The sequence below is a fragment of the Anticarsia gemmatalis genome, chromosome 15 (genome assembly GCF_050436995.1).
Source record: "Anticarsia gemmatalis isolate Benzon Research Colony breed Stoneville strain chromosome 15, ilAntGemm2 primary, whole genome shotgun sequence".
Classification (NCBI taxonomy): domain Eukaryota; kingdom Metazoa; phylum Arthropoda; class Insecta; order Lepidoptera; family Erebidae; genus Anticarsia; species Anticarsia gemmatalis.
The window spans coordinates 5,359,918-5,376,486 of record NC_134759.1 but is presented as its reverse complement, the minus strand read 5'-3'; the positions used below and the strand labels follow the sequence as shown (position 1 = coordinate 5,376,486).

Sequence of the window (16,569 nt, the reverse complement as noted above, 5' to 3'; positions counted from 1 at the left end):
ACCGGGCTCCGTGGCGGCGCGGCCGGCGACGCGCTCTCACTTCGGCTTGTCGCATCTCGAGCGTCCGGCCGGATCCATCCTAGCGCCTGTCACCTTCCCTTATATCTATCTGGCCTTCCGAATTATCTTCTCCTTCCTCTTCTTCTCTGGAATGGTTTCTGTTCGACCGACGCGAGTGAATTAGGTCACCGCTCACCTCACCGCGCGGTACTCGCGCTCCCGCACACTTTACGAACCGCTAGTTCCCTGTATGCATATTCCGTTTGGGCTATGAGTACCTCCTCACGCGAATCGATGTTCCTTTTATTTGTAGTTTATCATATTATATTATTTTGTAATATATGAAAATAACAAAGTAGTGGGTAGCGGTTGCGACGTATATAAATAAATATAAAAATAATTCTCTTCCTTAATAAATACCGACTACGGTGACATCCCTGTAAGCAAATTTTACTGTTCTCTTTATACGACTTCACACGCGAAACTAAATATCATATACTTTTAAAGACTGGTTGTTCGAGACTTCCCCGTAGTCGAGTAAATGTAAATTATACACACGATCCCTATATTTCTAATGTTTCCCAACACTCTCTGTTAACGTTATACTTGTATGTATGTATATCCATCTGTAATTAACAAAATGTTTTAGCCATTATTTATGTTTTGCATGTTGTGCTTTGCATCGTGTTTATGTTTGGTGTCAAAACGCTTGGTAACACAATAACAGCATAGTTGTAGATCACAGACAAATCTACGTTAAATGTTGAATACGCATTTTTGATAATAAAATAATATTCTTGATATTTAATTATACAATAAACAAAACATGTTAAAAATATTTTACGAGATGTCAATATTTCTTAGTAATCTTTCAAATCTGTTGATTAATGACGTATAAAAAAGATAAACTATTAATAAAGCGTAGATTTGTCGCGTGAGTCATACCATCATGAGGCTGACCACATGTTTATCGTAAACAGAGTTCAGAACCGTTGGACTTCTCGTTCAACCCTGAATACGAGCCGGAGTTTAAATTCTTCGACTCGACGTTGCTGGACGCGGTGAAGCGCGGGGACCAGCACGTGCACGATTTCTTTCGGCTGCTCGCGCTTTGCCACACGGTCATGCCGGAGCAGAAGAATGGAAGGCTGGAGTACCAGGTATACATGAAACAGTAGCTCGATTCTCTACAATTGGAACTAGTATCGAGAGTTGACATTAAAATGTACTGCCAAAATAGTTTCTATGACGTCCACTAGAGGCGCTGATTAGATTCTCATACAACATTCTTCGATAGCTAGACGGTGGTCGATACTCGATAGTAGTAGAGAATCGAGCTACAGGAGCCATGCGTTGCGAGAACTTATTCTGTGTAGCCATCATAAGCCGGTTATCTACATTACTCAGTCCCGCGAGACTATGAAGATGACCGGTCAGTGTACCTATTTATCAAAGGTGTGGGTTAACTGAATAAGTTACAGCATGACCCAAATATCATAGCGGGTGGAAAATCGCTTAGGGAGAAAATTGAAACAGACTTTGCAAGTGAAGCCATTGATGAAAGGAATATAAATGACATGGCAATGATTTTGGCATGGGTTCAATCATATTGGGTTATCTATATAAGCTTTCACTTATGATGATAATTTAATTGAGTTATAGTAGAGTTTATAACTGACATGTTGTATTTTATCAACAGGCACAGTCGCCAGACGAGGCGGCACTGGTATCAGCAGCCAGAAATTTTGGTTTCGTGTTCAGAGAACGCGCGCCTAATAGTATTACAATAGAAGTAATGGGTAAAACAGAGGTACGTTATAAAAAAAATTATACATATTTGATGATTTTATTTAGTTAATTCTGAAGGTCTTAATTGCTTCTTTTCTTGTTTCAGGTGTATGAATTGTTATGTATATTAGATTTTAATAATGTTAGGAAAAGAATGTCCGTGATATTGAGGAAGGATGGTGAAATTAGGTTATATACAAAAGGTGCTGATAATGTAATATATGACAGATTAAAACGTAATCAAACGGATGTGAGGTCAAGGACGCAGGAACATTTAAATGTGAGTTACCTTTCTTAACTTTTTTAAATCTCTGTATGATATTCTATTTAAAAAATTACACCGGTTCTTTGATATAAGAAAAATACACATTGCACAAAAAAATAAAGAGCCCCGTAATTAATTTTGCACATTAGAATTAGATAGCTGTGTGTACGTTTCGAGTACGTGCACGCACCAGTCACTTGGGAGCCCTACGAGTACTAAACTTCGTTTTAATCGATTTGACTGTTGAGCACGTATAAAATAAATGGAACATGTATGTGATAACGAGTGGCACGTTGTTGCAGAAATTCGCGGGCGAGGGTCTCCGCACGCTGGCGCTGGCGTGGCGCGCGCTGGGCGAGGCGGACTTCGCGGCCTGGAAGCGGCGCCACCACGCCGCCGCGCTGGCGCTGCACGACCGCGACGAGCAGCTCGACGCCATCTACGAGGAGATCGAGACCGACCTGCTGCTCATGGGTAACAGCCCCACCCCTACTAATATCTCAGGACGACACATGGTTGTCTGATTTCACTACTTATCTCTCCTTATTTGTCGACAGGAGTGACAGCGATAGAAGACAAATTACAAGATGGTGTACCAGAAACTATAGCGAATCTCAGTATGGCTGGAATCAAAGTATGGGTCTTAACGGGTGATAAACAAGGTACATTTACCTCCACATATTATATTTTATTGAAATGAAATCGTATTGATGTAAATTGTAGGTAGTATAATTTTGTTCATAAGGAATAGATTTTCTGAATCTACTAAATCTCAAAATATTTGTTTTTATTAAACATAGCATTCATTATCAGCAAATTTTTGGTAACGTAAGAAAATTTTCAATGCGGACTAAAATTTTGACTAAGACATATGTTTTGTATTTTGCAGAAACGGCGATAAACATTGGTTACTCGTGTCAGTTGTTAACGGACGACATGGCCGAGGTGTTCGTGATCGACGGCGCGTCGCACGACGATGTCGACCGACAGCTCGCCAAGTGCAGGGATAGTATAAGAGTCGTCAACATATTTTTGCCTCACGGTAATTACTTTAAATTCTATTAAACTCGACTTATTAACATAAATAATCTCTTTTGAAAAGACCGTATTTTAGACTCAGTGTTAAAACATAATTGCCTGCCTCTTTCAACATTCATATTGATACTTGAAATACATAAAATCTCTGCTTCACTTTATGCTTCCGCGAACCTTTCATCATACGCTAGTTTGACATTGAAAATCACTATTAAACAGTCATAAACCCTAATCCGACTCGAATTCGGTTATCGGGAATATTATTCGGTAAATTCACTCTCTGTATCATTGACTATCATAAGTCAGCATTTGACCTAAATTAATAAATGATTTGATTTTGATTTTGGGACTTAGCCAGCAGACCATTAAAATTTGACATAAATCTATTTTCGTCCAGGTTCGTCGGACGCAAAGAATTCCACAGAGACGGCTAACGGAGGCGCGGGAGTGTCTCGTCCCGGGGGCGGGGGCGCGGCGGGCGTGTCGCCGGCGCGCGCCGCCAACGTGAAGCTGAACGCGCCCGCCGTGTCCGTCGTCACATTTAGGTGGGAACATAACACACTAGCACACGCCAGGTAGAGAGACAAAGACACTATACATCACCGCTGCCTTCATGCCACCCACCGCCTTGCGTGCCGTGTTGTCACTGACCTACCTGTGTGCCCGCTTACCTCTCACAACTCGATACGGTACTGTTCCAAATACTATATAAGCTACACTAGCGTTATTCTGAGAGTGAAGTGAAATTAATGCAGCTGAACATTGTTCACCACGATCTGACAGAAAACTGAAAGCTAGTACATTATTTAACGTTTGATTAAAACAGTCGAAGTCATCATTATTTAGTGAGATAAAGAATAATAGTCTGAACTCGCTTCATTTAATTGATAAGCTTCAATTTTCATTTCAATCAGTAATGATACATCTCTTCATGAGGCTTTATTGTGAATAATTTTAAGCTATATAATGGACAAGTACCTATTCGAAGTTGTGATTCGTAAACTTAAAATGGACCTTATACGTAATATATTTTATAACCTGACATTATATAACTGAATGTTGCTTCTAAATTATAATACTTGAACATGACATTATATTTGTATAACCAGTGATATTGTTGTAACAATATCTCAAATAATATGTTTTTTCAATGTAGCGCAATAATGGGAGGCGTGCGCCGCTGCTTAATAGAAGTAGTATATATTGTGTGAGTGGCCTACATCTCGACCAAAGCTTTTATTAAGTGTTCAACTTTCATAATTATTGTGTCGCTTATCTAAATTTAATTACGATATCTTTTATTTATAAAGAATTATAATTTAAATTATATATTTATGAATTTTAGCCAAAGCAGCAAAGTAGTATTCGCCTCTTTTTATGTCATAAAAATGATAATAATATATTTAAATGTAGCACTAAATGGTCCTTTACTAACATAAATGTAGTTTCTATCACTTACGTCTGTTTGTACACCAAGCCCGAGTGCTCTTTCTCTCTCTAACCTGTACCGTTCTCTTTCTAATCCGACACCTAGACTAGACTAGACCTGTAGATATCACATGCTCAAGTAGTTGTTATTAATTATAGATATGGGCCTGTTTCAGAATTTACAAGTAAACTGTAGCAAGTGTTTAAAATCATGATAAACTCGAAATAAACAGTTACTTAAAGAGTTATGCTTGATAATTGCGAAACTTGCCGTTATTGTATGTTTTACAACTGCTTATAACTCATCAAATAAAGACCATATATGTATTCGTAAGTCAATATGCAATTAACGATTTTAAAGTCTGTGACTTGTATCCATAATATTATGATGTAACGGGTCTTGTGCGCAATTCTAAATGAAAGGTTAGAATACTTTTTTTGTTTACCCGACGTTTCGATCAAATTATATCGACCGTGGTCACGAACTGATTCATCACGGTCAGTATACGGTATTTAAATAAGGTATTTAAATTTTTAATTTTCAATCGCGCTTAGGACCCGTTACATTATAATAATATCAATATATAATGTTATCTAGTCTTCTTGTATTTAGAACATAAGCAGTTGTGAAACATACTAAAAACTTGTGTGGCGTGGTCAGCGGTCTGAACATCCATATAATTGTTCAGCTTGATGTTACGTCAGCTTTTTGTCGTCTGAGGCGCTGTTTTTTTATATTATCAATTAAAAATTAAGTTTTCCTTACAAAATACTAAGATAAAAGTAAATACGTAGCGCCATATTAAGATGGTAATGCAATTACAGCGTGATATCGAGCATCGAAACGTTTACATTACAATTACCTTTGTAAACGCGCTTTAATCGCATTATCTTCAAAAAATATGTTCGATGTATGTTCTTAGACCTCAAAAATCTTTTTTTATATCTTAAAAACGACTTTACCAAGACTTGAAAGTGGATTTCTTTAAAAGGGATGATGACTATTTTTTAGTCCGTCTAGTAGATTGTGGAAAATTACACACGTATTTTTTTGTACATAATCAAATAACGGCGATACATTGAGTTGAAAAGACGTAACGTTATAGTATAAAAGATACAACGACGTGACGTCATTAGCCCCCACTTTTAAGACACTTTTTACACAATTTTAAGTTAGCCACGTTTTATTGATTATTGATAAAAAAAAATACGTGTCTGATATTTCTAAATTATCTGATTGACGGACTAATTATAATTTCTATTCTGTTACTTTGGAAACATCCCAATTGTCTCAACTGCCATATAAATGTCCTCTATAACATCAACGTTAAAGTCGTTGATATTGTTTGTGTATATCCGATCCACTGGAGTGACATAGCGTGTTACAGCAACGAGTACGTGTCGGGCGGCGGGCCGTACTCGGCGGAGTCGCACGAGCACAACAATGACGACTCCAACGGGTTCGCCATCGTCATCAACGGACACTCACTCGTACACTGTCTGCACCCTAAGTTAGAAGAAAAGTGAGTATAACTTGTACCCTATAATTTGTTCTGCTTGAAACAACTTCTTACAGTAACAAAGTAAAACGAACTTCTATTAAACGATTGTGTATCTGTTTATAAATATTTGTTTGTATGGATATCCATAACACCGGTATGTTCTATCGTCAGTTGCGTAACGACTGTCATCATTACCCTATAATGTTTTTTTCGCTGCAAATCTCGTAGTATAAAGCATTTATTCAACTTCAATAGAATAATAATCAATATAACATATCATATTGAGTTAAGATAATGTTAATAAATTCATATGTTAAAATTCAGTTCGATATGGACTATTCTGATAGTTCGATTAACAACGTTTGTTCATAATGTTTACATTTTTCAGATTTTTAGATGTAGTTTTACAATGTCGATCAGTAATCTGTTGTCGAGTGACGCCATTGCAGAAGGCAATGGTCGTAGAACTCATCAAGAAGAGTAGGAAAGCTGTCACTTTGGCCATAGGAGATGGCGCTAACGACGTTTCTATGATCAAAGGTAATTTATGATTTATTTTCCTATCTTATAAATGCGAATATGTGCAAATGTCCTTTCTATGGGGTATTGTATATTTTCTATAGAAAGGACATTTAAATACATAAAGACATATACATAAACGGGTACTAGCAAAAGGTTCATCCAAAATGTTCAGGCTATGTAATTTATTAAAAATAATCGTAAATAATCTTGAAATGAAATTTATAACTTGATGTGAACGAAGATACGACATTATGACGTCACGATGTCGTATTTCTGTATAAAAATGTATTTTTGTACAGGAATTTTTAAAATTTTTTATTTGCCAATAGTTGAATTCGACTTGCGTGTTTGACTAACAGGTTTCTGTATTGTTATATTGTAGCGGCACACATAGGCGTGGGTATCTCAGGCCAAGAGGGTATGCAAGCGGTGCTGGCGTCGGACTACTCCATCGCCCAGTTCCGCTTCCTTCAGCGGTTGCTGTTGGTCCACGGCCGCTGGTCCTACTACCGCATGTGCAAGTTTCTCAGATACTTCTTCTACAAGAACTTTGCATTTACCGTCTGTCATTTCTGGTTCGCGTTTTTCTGCGGCTTCAGTGCACAGGTAAAAATTACATTAAGTTGAATAACTATGAATGTACAATATTTTTGTTAAGTATATGTATCATAATATCCTTCCAGCCGATATTTGACAACCTAAATTATATTTAATATAAGAGCATAATAAAAAACTTTATAAACTTATGGAATTAATAAATTCGACTGGTTAGTGTCCAAGAAATATGGCCTTGAAAAACAGGCATACATTATAATTTATGTATATTCGCAGACGGTGTTCGACGAGATGTTCATATCAGTGTACAACCTGTTCTACACGTCGCTGCCGGTGCTGGCGCTGGGCGTGTTCGAGCAGGACGTGTCCGACTCCACGTCGCTGCAGTTCCCCAAGCTGTACGTGCCCGGGCACACCTCGCAGCTCTTCAACAAGACTGAGTTCATCAAGTCCACGCTGCACGGCTGTTTCACCTCGCTCGTACTCTTTCTCATACCTTACGGTTAGTCACGATTGTTCACATTTCTAAATAATTGATTTGTACCATAATAATATAGAATATTCGGTCACACGCTTTTTTGTCTTTTTTCCCCTCAGGTACTTACAAAGATGGACTGGCGCCAGACGGAAAAATATTATCAGATCACATGTTACTAGGTAGCGTAGTGGCCACAATACTGATCATAGACAACACCACTCAGGTATGTTAGCCGATTTCATGAGTTTAAAACGAAACAAATTCACAAAATAGATCATCGCGAAAATAACGTGAAAATAATATCCTCAGATAGCCTTGGACACGACATACTGGACGGTGTTCAACCACATAACGATATGGGGCTCGCTCGTGTCGTACTTCGTCCTGGACTACTTCTACAACTACGCGATCGGCGGCCCCTACGTGGGCTCGCTCACCGTCGCCCTCACGCAGGCGACCTTCTGGTTCACCGCCGTGCTCACCGTGAGTATGAGCCTTTCTCCTCAGACCGGCTGGATCGAATTCGAATGCGAGCAATCGTATCGGCCTGAGCTAATGCCAAAATTAAAAATTAAGGGGTACAGTTTGGCATTAGCTCGAATTCGACAATATCGATTCGAATTCGGGCGCCGGGAGAGCGAGCTAGCGGTCCTCCGACAGACGTAAAGAGCTCGTCGCTTTCCAGATGATAATCCTGATGGTGCCCGTGGTGTCGTGGCGCCTGGCGTGCTCGTGGACGCGGCCCACGCTGGCGGAGCGCCTGCGCGCCCGGCAGCGCTGGCGCGCGGCGGCGCCGGCCCCCCGCACCCCCTCGGCCCGGCGCGCGCGGCGCTCGGTCCGCTCGGGCTACGCCTTCGCGCACCAGGAGGGCTTCGGGCGCCTGATCACGTCGGGCAAGATCATGCGGCGCATCCCGCACGCGGACGCGGCGCTGTCGGCGCTGGCGTCGCTGCCGGGCAAGTTCCACGCGCGCCCGCCGGAGCCCGAGCCGGAGCCGCGCGCGCCCACGCAGAACCTGGCCACGGTGGACTTATGAGCCCCGCGCCGGCCCCGGCGCCGGACCGATGTGCATTTAGACGAGCCGTCGAGTTCGCCGGCAGAGAAAACGCGACATGAGTTGTACCGTTATTATTTTGCCGAACTTTTGTTAGTGCCAAAGGAGAATTTTAAATCTAACCCCCCGTCGAACTCTCTCCGGACGTTCGTAGCCGAGATGATATATATTTATAAATTCTAAAAATGGTATATGTATTATGAATATGTATATCGATCGCCCTCCGCAATAGTACACTTCGAATCCTGAACGTTCGAGACGGAAGGCCGTCGACGACGTTGCGGGTGCCGATTCTTAAGTTGTGTACTTAGAACTTACTAATTGAAAAATGGATTTAATTGATTTAATGAAAAATGAATGAACTACGTAATGTATGTAAATCGTGAAAACCGTTGTAAAGCATGTAGCGTTTTAACTGCATGTGAATATATGATCAACATTTGCTTTGGAATCAGTTTTTTAATAAAAAAAAAATATTCTTATGAACACTGACTTGTTATTTTTCAATTACCCCTTTTATACCTTGTACACAATGATATACAGACAATCAAAGAACAATACGCCGCCTACGTCGAGGTGAGGTTGAATACAGTACATTACACAAAGTACAATACAGTTACAGTTATTACTATTCACTGTAGGCGTTACCTGTATGACATGACAATGCTGCCTACCGGCCACGCTATGTCGGAACCTAGTTGTTATATTCTGTTTAATTTAGTTCAGATTGCGAATAGAGCTAAATAATTAATTAATTTAATTTTGAAATCCAGTTGGGAATAACACAAAACAGAACTAACAAAAAAAAAATTGTTGTTTTATCGTCATCCTTAAACTGTAACCATGAACATTGTAAATACTTATCAATCATATTTTCCTTGGCATTATGTTCAAATAAATCCCCCCTTTAGGAGTCAATAGGAACCTCCGCGGATCAAACTTCATGTTCAGTTGCGTGTTCTTCGATGGCTCCACACGGAATTTTGATAGCAGTTTAATAACACAAACACGTGATTGAATTTTTGCCAGTCGTAATCCTGTAACAAAAACAAATAATGTTAAAATATATTTACAAACATCGTGATCTTATCGTGATGGATCTTGACAGATCATAGCGTTTATTTTCTTTGGCCAATCATCAGAGAGACCCTGCACCTATTAGATAACATTGACATAAACAAGTGGTTTTAACCTTGTACTTCATACATAACTACTTTTTATGATACGTGCTTAATACGATTTTTTATGGGTAAATTAACCTGAAATTTATTTATCTATAATAAGTAAATTATGCATAAACGCTCGTTTAGGTATTGCTTACTGCCTCTATAGTAAAAATATGAATCAAATACGAGGTATATTAATGTTCTTTCGATGCAAGGTTAATTTGCAGCCCTAATAGTAATAAGTTAACGCGAAGACCCGGTCTACAACCACAACAGGTATAATAATTTTAATACGTATTGTATTAGAATTATTAATAATTGCTTGATTATAAAGCTCGTGCTTGCGTAGATGAATTAGCATACCTACAACTTTACCTATTACCACGTGTGATGCTGTAGAAAAATATACGTATTTAGTTAAGTTAGTAGAACTTACCGATACAATTTCTCGGTCCAGCACCAAATGGTAGATAAGCGCAAGAATGACGTTCTCCGCATTTTTCTGTAGTGAACCTGTCGGGGTCGAATTTCTCCGGATTTGGGTAATATTTTTCATCTTGATGAATGCCTAGTAGGGATATGATCACTGTTTGCCCTTTTTTGATCGTTATTTCAGTTCCTGGTATTTTGTAATCCGACTTAGCATTCCTTTGTAAGGGATCCACGACGGGGTACATTCTGAGTGTCTCGTCAATTATTCTATCTAAATATGTCATTTCATTCATCGAATCGTAATTTAATTGTCCGCTGTACTTACTGAGAACAGTATCTATTTCGGATATGAGTTTATCTTGTATATGTGGGTTTAATGCTAGCTGATACAATAGGAATGCTGTCTCCGTAGAGCTGGTCTCGTATCCAGCTGCATAAAATGAAAACGCCAGTGCTGCTATTATTCCTTCAGTCACCTCCACAGTTATTTTTTCTGAATTGTTGTCTTTTTCGGCGCCTTCTATTACATGTTCCTCCCTCATCTTTAATATTAAATCCATAAAATCATTTCTGTCCGACGGTTTCCCATTTCTTTGATTTATCACTCTCCTAACTAAATCATGAAAGAAATTTGTCGCAGACGCAGGATATAGAGAGGAGTTCAGTTTCTTTAATATTCCGGGATACATCATGTCCAGCTCGTAAGCATAATTCATATCGAAGAGTAACTTATCAATTTTGCACAACATATCTTTCATGTCTTCACTAAAGGTATCCATGTCGAGGCCGAAGCAGCACGTGGCTATCGTGGCGATGGTGTACTGCTGAACAAGAGAGTGCACTTCCTGCTCTCTACTCACGGCACATACGTTATGGATGTAATCTATGAATTTGTCCCCACGTTCAGTTATCAAAGGCACCATATTTTTCAACTTACTCGTAGTGAATATAGGTGAAAATCTGTTTCTCAGCGCTTTCCAGGTGTCCCCATCAGAGTGAAACAGGTTAACACCTAATCCTTCTTTGCTGAACTCTATACCGCGGTCAATGAATGTATCGAAATCTTTGATCATCACATTTCTAATTACATCCAAATCCCGAAGCAATAAGCACGGTGTAGTCATTCTGTATATTCCTACTACCTTTTCATCTGGAAATTGTTCGTAGATATTTTGTAGAACTGTGGTTATGTGCTGTCGCCGTAGTGTAGATTCCTTTAGATTGCCAAAGAATGCAACTGGTTTCGGTCCACGGATTTTTTTGTTTTTCCAGTAATTAAAAGTTCTTGTAAAATATTTATACAACGAATAAAAAAATAGTATCGGCAAAATAATATAAATAAACATTATTGCGTAATAAATGAGTAAGTACGTAGTTGCCACGCACAGAAACCTGTTACTGTAATGATATGTCGCTTTTAAGAGTTCTTTATATATTACTACTCAGTGTTACTGCCAACGGGTGCCAACATTTCAGACATTCTTTAAAATGCCTAGAGAGTAATTTCATTCGTTTTTATTTCGCCCTCAGAGATTCTTTCTTACTGAAAACAGCTTTGACTTTCGGGCCTTACAAAATCGACTCGTATATGCATGAAGCACAAAATAGTATCTAGAGGAGGGGAAGATTGTTACCCCTCGTACGAGAGGCACATACATATAGCCAAAATAATATTCGAATAAAACAACGTAGGATCTTGCTTTTGTATGTTTGCGTGAGTCGCGGTACCATATACTTCACTTCAACGTAGTTTCGCGCCATTTGCACCGGCGAGAGTCAAGTCACAGGCACAAACGTGTTTTCGTGCTCGGTAAGTAATTTTTTTTATCAATGTTTTTGGTTTTTGTTACAGTAGATATAATCAGTTTATTTTATTTATAAACTCTACACGAAAACTATATAGGTACTCAAGATACGTTTTCTACATTTAAATTATAACTTTTTTCTATTAATATTCAAAAAGGATATAACTATTTTGTTGTTATCTATATAACAGGAATACTATCATCCATCTAGGATTCAAGCATCCATCTCGATGATTGGTATGTAAAATTGTCTTCTCTCTGACTGTTGCAAGGGGTCAGTCAGGCTTGTACCAATAAGTCCGGTCCATCGAACCAGTTGGTCTAGAAAGGGCCCCCGTGGAAGGGGCAACCGCTTGGCGTGCGACTTGCGGTTCTAAGCGAAAGCAGTTATCCCGTCGCACGCCACATACGCGGATCAGGCAGGCACTCGTGGGGTTTTAGTGGGTATGACCGCCCTTCTGGCGGGAGAGTCCCACATAACCCTGGGCTCCACCCAGGGCGCAGGGTACGCGTAACGCATTTCCCCACGAAAAAAAAAAAAAAAAAAAAAAAAGGGTGTACCAATAAGATGACGCCTAGGGCACGCAACAATGTTGCGCCACTAGAGGAACGCCAGGGCTAAGAGGTCGGAATTTGTCAAAACACAAGCACAACTAGCGAAATGACTACGGAATTAAAAGGTGTACTTATTATTATCATAATTTCTGTTTTATAGATTGAAGTGTTAGAAAATATTTCGTGTATAAATTATTCCATCAGGCTTTGACCACATCTGTCAACTACGTAAAGCATTTAATACGCCTCTGGTGATGCGTGCTGCAGCTTGCGAACGCACCCTGAGCAGTGATAGCCAAGTGGTCTAAGCGGTGCACCTCCCATTCTTGCAATTTGGTTGATGGGTGGAACCCGAGGCTACAGACTTCTCGAAATTAAGTGTGTATGAGAAGTAATAATCACTTGTTGTAACGGGGAAGATTAACATTGTGATGAAACTTTGCCTGTCTAAGAATTCTTTAACACAGTTCTTGGAGGAAACTATATAGCGTAGTGAACTATAGTTAGTCGAGTATATCAAATAATCCAAAATTAGCCAAGAACAAAAAATATAATCAACACAAAATGCTTATTATAAGAAATCGAAACAAAAAATAAACTTTAAAAAAGTTGATAGGTACTTACATTATTAACTAGCGGCTGTCCGCATGGAGTTTTGTTTTTTCGTATTTACAGCATATTTTATTGCTTATCTTTCGATGAAAAGGTACAAGGTACCTAAATCTTCTTGTCGGTGAAACGTCAACGAATTTGCTGTAAGTGAACTGTCGCACAATCTGCGTAAGGCACGTAGCCTACCTGCACCACCCTCGCTTCGCTTTAGATGTTGTTTGCGAAGTAGGTACCGACAATTTCGAACAATTTTAAAAAGTGAAGATGAGGCTTGTAAACTCGGTACATCAGTCTACCCGTGACAATGATCGATCTAATTGTCGGGCAGCAAATAAGCTATCGTTACCTTAAAACTCTCATCGCATATAAGACTCATTAAGAAATTTAGTATCATCTGGATAAACCGTTATAGTTTGAAAACTTTAATTTTACATATTTAGGTACCTACCAGAGCATACAGGAATTCAAGCCGATACCTAAACAAGCAAGTCTCCAGCAGCATAATTATGTTATAGGCAAAGTGAGGTTTGCAAACACGTGTACGATGCCCTTGAGATAAATAATAAGGTACAGGTATTCTAATTGTTTATTATCAGAGTGCATTTTATAACTGGATTCCAAAATAATGTGTCATCATGTATGACACGATGTATGGACGTGAATGAAGCAAGGGAAGTTTTTAAGGTTCGCACCACGTTCTTTGGTGTCTGACAATTCCTAAGGAAACCAGGCGTGATTTTATCTAAGTATGTAGATACATGTATTACATACTTACATATTTCTAATCACACGCTTATCACTAGATCAACACTCCTTGACTAAGTATGTTCTCTTATAAAAAACTTGAAATACATCCTTGAGTATTTCCCGGAAATCACAAAACAACTAGTAGTAGATGCCTACTTACCTAAATAATTATGTTTAATACTAGTTGAACTCTAAAGTAACATGGACACAAGTCATAGTCACAGAGCGATTTTTTACGCAGAATTTCTACAGTTAAAATTGTTGGCCCACCCAAGATTCGAACCTAAAACCTTTGCACGGCAATCGCATACAGTATCGACAACGCCACAGAGGCATGTTTTTACCTGATTTTTATATAGATATGGTTAAGTTGACCTTTTCAACGATGTTTTGAAGACTAGTTTAGATTTTGTGAACTAATTTCGCCTGAAACAGTAACAAAATGTTTATAAATCACACACTGGGCTTCGATCCACGAACGTTTCAGGGTAGACAAAGAGGTTACTTCGGAAACTGAAGGAAGCATTACTTAATTTTTTTTTTTAACCCATTACTGTCCCACTGCAGGGCAAGGGTCTCCTCCCAAACGAAGGGGAGGGGGGTTAGGCCTTGACTCCTCCACGCTGGCCAAGTGCAGGTTGGGGACTTTACATTCCCTCAATAATGTATTAAACAAATGTTAGGCATGTGATAATTATTTCTAATAGGTACACACATAACTTCGAAAAGTCATTGGTGTGTTGCCGCGGATTCGAACCTGCGACCACATGCGTGGGAGGTGCCAACCACTCGGCTATCACTACTTTTTAAATAATTAATAGAATAGAATAGAATAATTATTTATTTGCGTAAAATGTGGTAACAAAATATGGTAGTAAATAAAACTAGGTACAAGACACATTTTGCCATTTACAATAGCATGCAAATATACAAAAGGTTGACATAGGGATGCCATCATTAACACTAAGTTAAAATATTAAAACTTAACACTACACATAATATAATATTAACAAATAACTTGGTATCTCTTATAAAAATAGGACTATAGTTTATTAATAGTCTAATAAAAATAATTATTTACAGACATACCACTTATCTATTACACATACCAAGCATGAATAAAAATTTACAATAAAAACATTTTATAATAGTACAAAAACAAAATTAAGGAAATATAGTATCTTCTTATTTTATAACCCTTCTATTATTTTATAATGCATTTCTAAAGTGATAGGCTTTTTTAGCATGTTCCTTAATAAACTCATCTACACTATAAAAACACTTTTCTACCAACCATTTCTTTAATGCTGTACAGAAATTCTTAAAGGGTAGAGAAGTAATTGTGTCAGGTAAGGCATTAAAGATGAGAGGCGCCATGTAAACACAACTACGCCTAAACATTTCCAAGCGAGGTATGGGCATTTTTAAATAAGACTGTGCGGTTCTCCGTTTATAATTATTATCATTTTTCTCAAATAGATGAATGTTGTACTTGACGAATTTAGCTATTTCATATATATATATACATGGGGCAGTTAGAAGATTTTCCGCAATAAAGACTAGTTTGCATGATTCGGAGCGTTGTATTCCATAGAGAGCGCGGATACATTTTTTTTGGGCTATAAAAACCCTCACTAGGTCAGAGGAGTTTCCCCAAACAACAATACCGTATCTAATTATCGAACATACATAAGAGTGATATACCATTAATGAAGTATCTTTATTTGTAATATCCTTTACTTTTTTTATAGCAAAAACGAATTTATTTATTTTTTTGCAAAGGTTGTCCGTATGCTCTTTCCATGTTAAATGTTCATCAATAGTAATACCTAAAAATTTTGTGCTTTTGATCTGTTCCACTGGTTGACCATTATGGACAATATTAAGATTTTTACATTTAGCCTTTTGTGATCTAAAATTAACTATTTTGGTTTTGTCAATATTAAGTTTTAATGAATTTGCATCAAGCCTTGTCTTGTAAAGTAAAGTAGTATTGACAAGATCTTCATAGGATTCTTTATTATCGCATCGAATGATAACTGAGGTATCATCTGCAAAAAGTACAGAGTCAATGATGACATTATATCATATCAAATTCCTCGTGCCGAGGTTTCCAGCAAATGAACTGAACATTTCACCGAAACCTAATTATGTTTTTCCAGACCGCAACAAACCAAAGGAGTGAGAGAGCCTGGAGAACTGTAACACAGGGCTACCCTAGTACAGGCTCCAAGTCTCTCAAAGGTTTATTTTCTATTGTGTATATTATATATTCATTAGTATATTCATTGTAACACTGAAAAATTGTACTTACCTTTGAAGAGAAATAAATATTTTTTATTATTATTATTTTATTATTATTATAAAGAGTACAGTCACCAGAAATATGATGCGTTCATAATATATGTGTTAGGGCGCGTTCCCACTATGTCGTGACGTCAGATTGATAGTCGTGTAGTTCAAATACCGTCTCGAGCTGTTCCAATTATAACGACTGTTTGTCGTCAAAAATTGTTATCGTAATAATATGATTATGATTATAATTAAATTGTTCAAGTTGTTTGACGGCATTGACGGCATCGCAACGACGACGCGGCGACTCGGCAACGTTTTCACCATAGGCAA

The 16,569-nt window shown here is 38.3% G+C and overlaps 2 protein-coding genes across 6 annotated transcripts in view; one reads left to right on the top strand and one right to left on the bottom strand.

The window, feature by feature from the left end:
- The window catches only part of ATP8B (ATPase phospholipid transporting 8B), a 49,890-nt gene extending 40,775 nt beyond the window's left edge, over positions 1–9,115 (top strand). For 4 of the 5 annotated variants that reach the window (XM_076123776.1, XM_076123777.1, XM_076123779.1 and 1 more), the window contains 14 exons: positions 981–1,160; positions 1,700–1,810; positions 1,895–2,068; positions 2,356–2,527; positions 2,611–2,715; positions 2,943–3,095; positions 3,486–3,663; positions 5,905–6,039; positions 6,407–6,558; positions 6,923–7,146; positions 7,372–7,597; positions 7,693–7,796; positions 7,883–8,056; positions 8,259–9,115. In XM_076123776.1, coding sequence (XP_075979891.1) covers positions 981–1,160; positions 1,700–1,810; positions 1,895–2,068; positions 2,356–2,527; positions 2,611–2,715; positions 2,943–3,095; positions 3,486–3,663; positions 5,905–6,039; positions 6,407–6,558; positions 6,923–7,146; positions 7,372–7,597; positions 7,693–7,796; positions 7,883–8,056; positions 8,259–8,609 — 2,439 coding nt within the window. In that variant the 3' untranslated portion in view covers positions 8,610–9,115. The remainder of the gene's footprint in view (positions 1–980; positions 1,161–1,699; positions 1,811–1,894; positions 2,069–2,355; positions 2,528–2,610; positions 2,716–2,942; positions 3,096–3,485; positions 3,664–5,904; positions 6,040–6,406; positions 6,559–6,922; positions 7,147–7,371; positions 7,598–7,692; positions 7,797–7,882; positions 8,057–8,258) is intronic. The other variant, XM_076123775.1, reaches the window with a different exon arrangement.
- Positions 9,116–9,423: 308 nt separating this feature from the next.
- LOC142979031 (cytochrome P450 6B2-like) lies at positions 9,424–11,625 on the bottom strand. Its single transcript, XM_076123782.1, has 2 exons — positions 10,230–11,625; positions 9,424–9,664 (listed from the first exon to the last, which is right to left on the bottom strand). Exons 1-2 carry the CDS (start codon positions 11,569–11,571, stop codon positions 9,495–9,497), a joined length of 1,512 nt encoding a protein of 503 aa, XP_075979897.1. The 5' UTR covers positions 11,572–11,625; the 3' UTR covers positions 9,424–9,494.
- Positions 11,626–16,569: the final 4,944 nt, after the last annotated feature.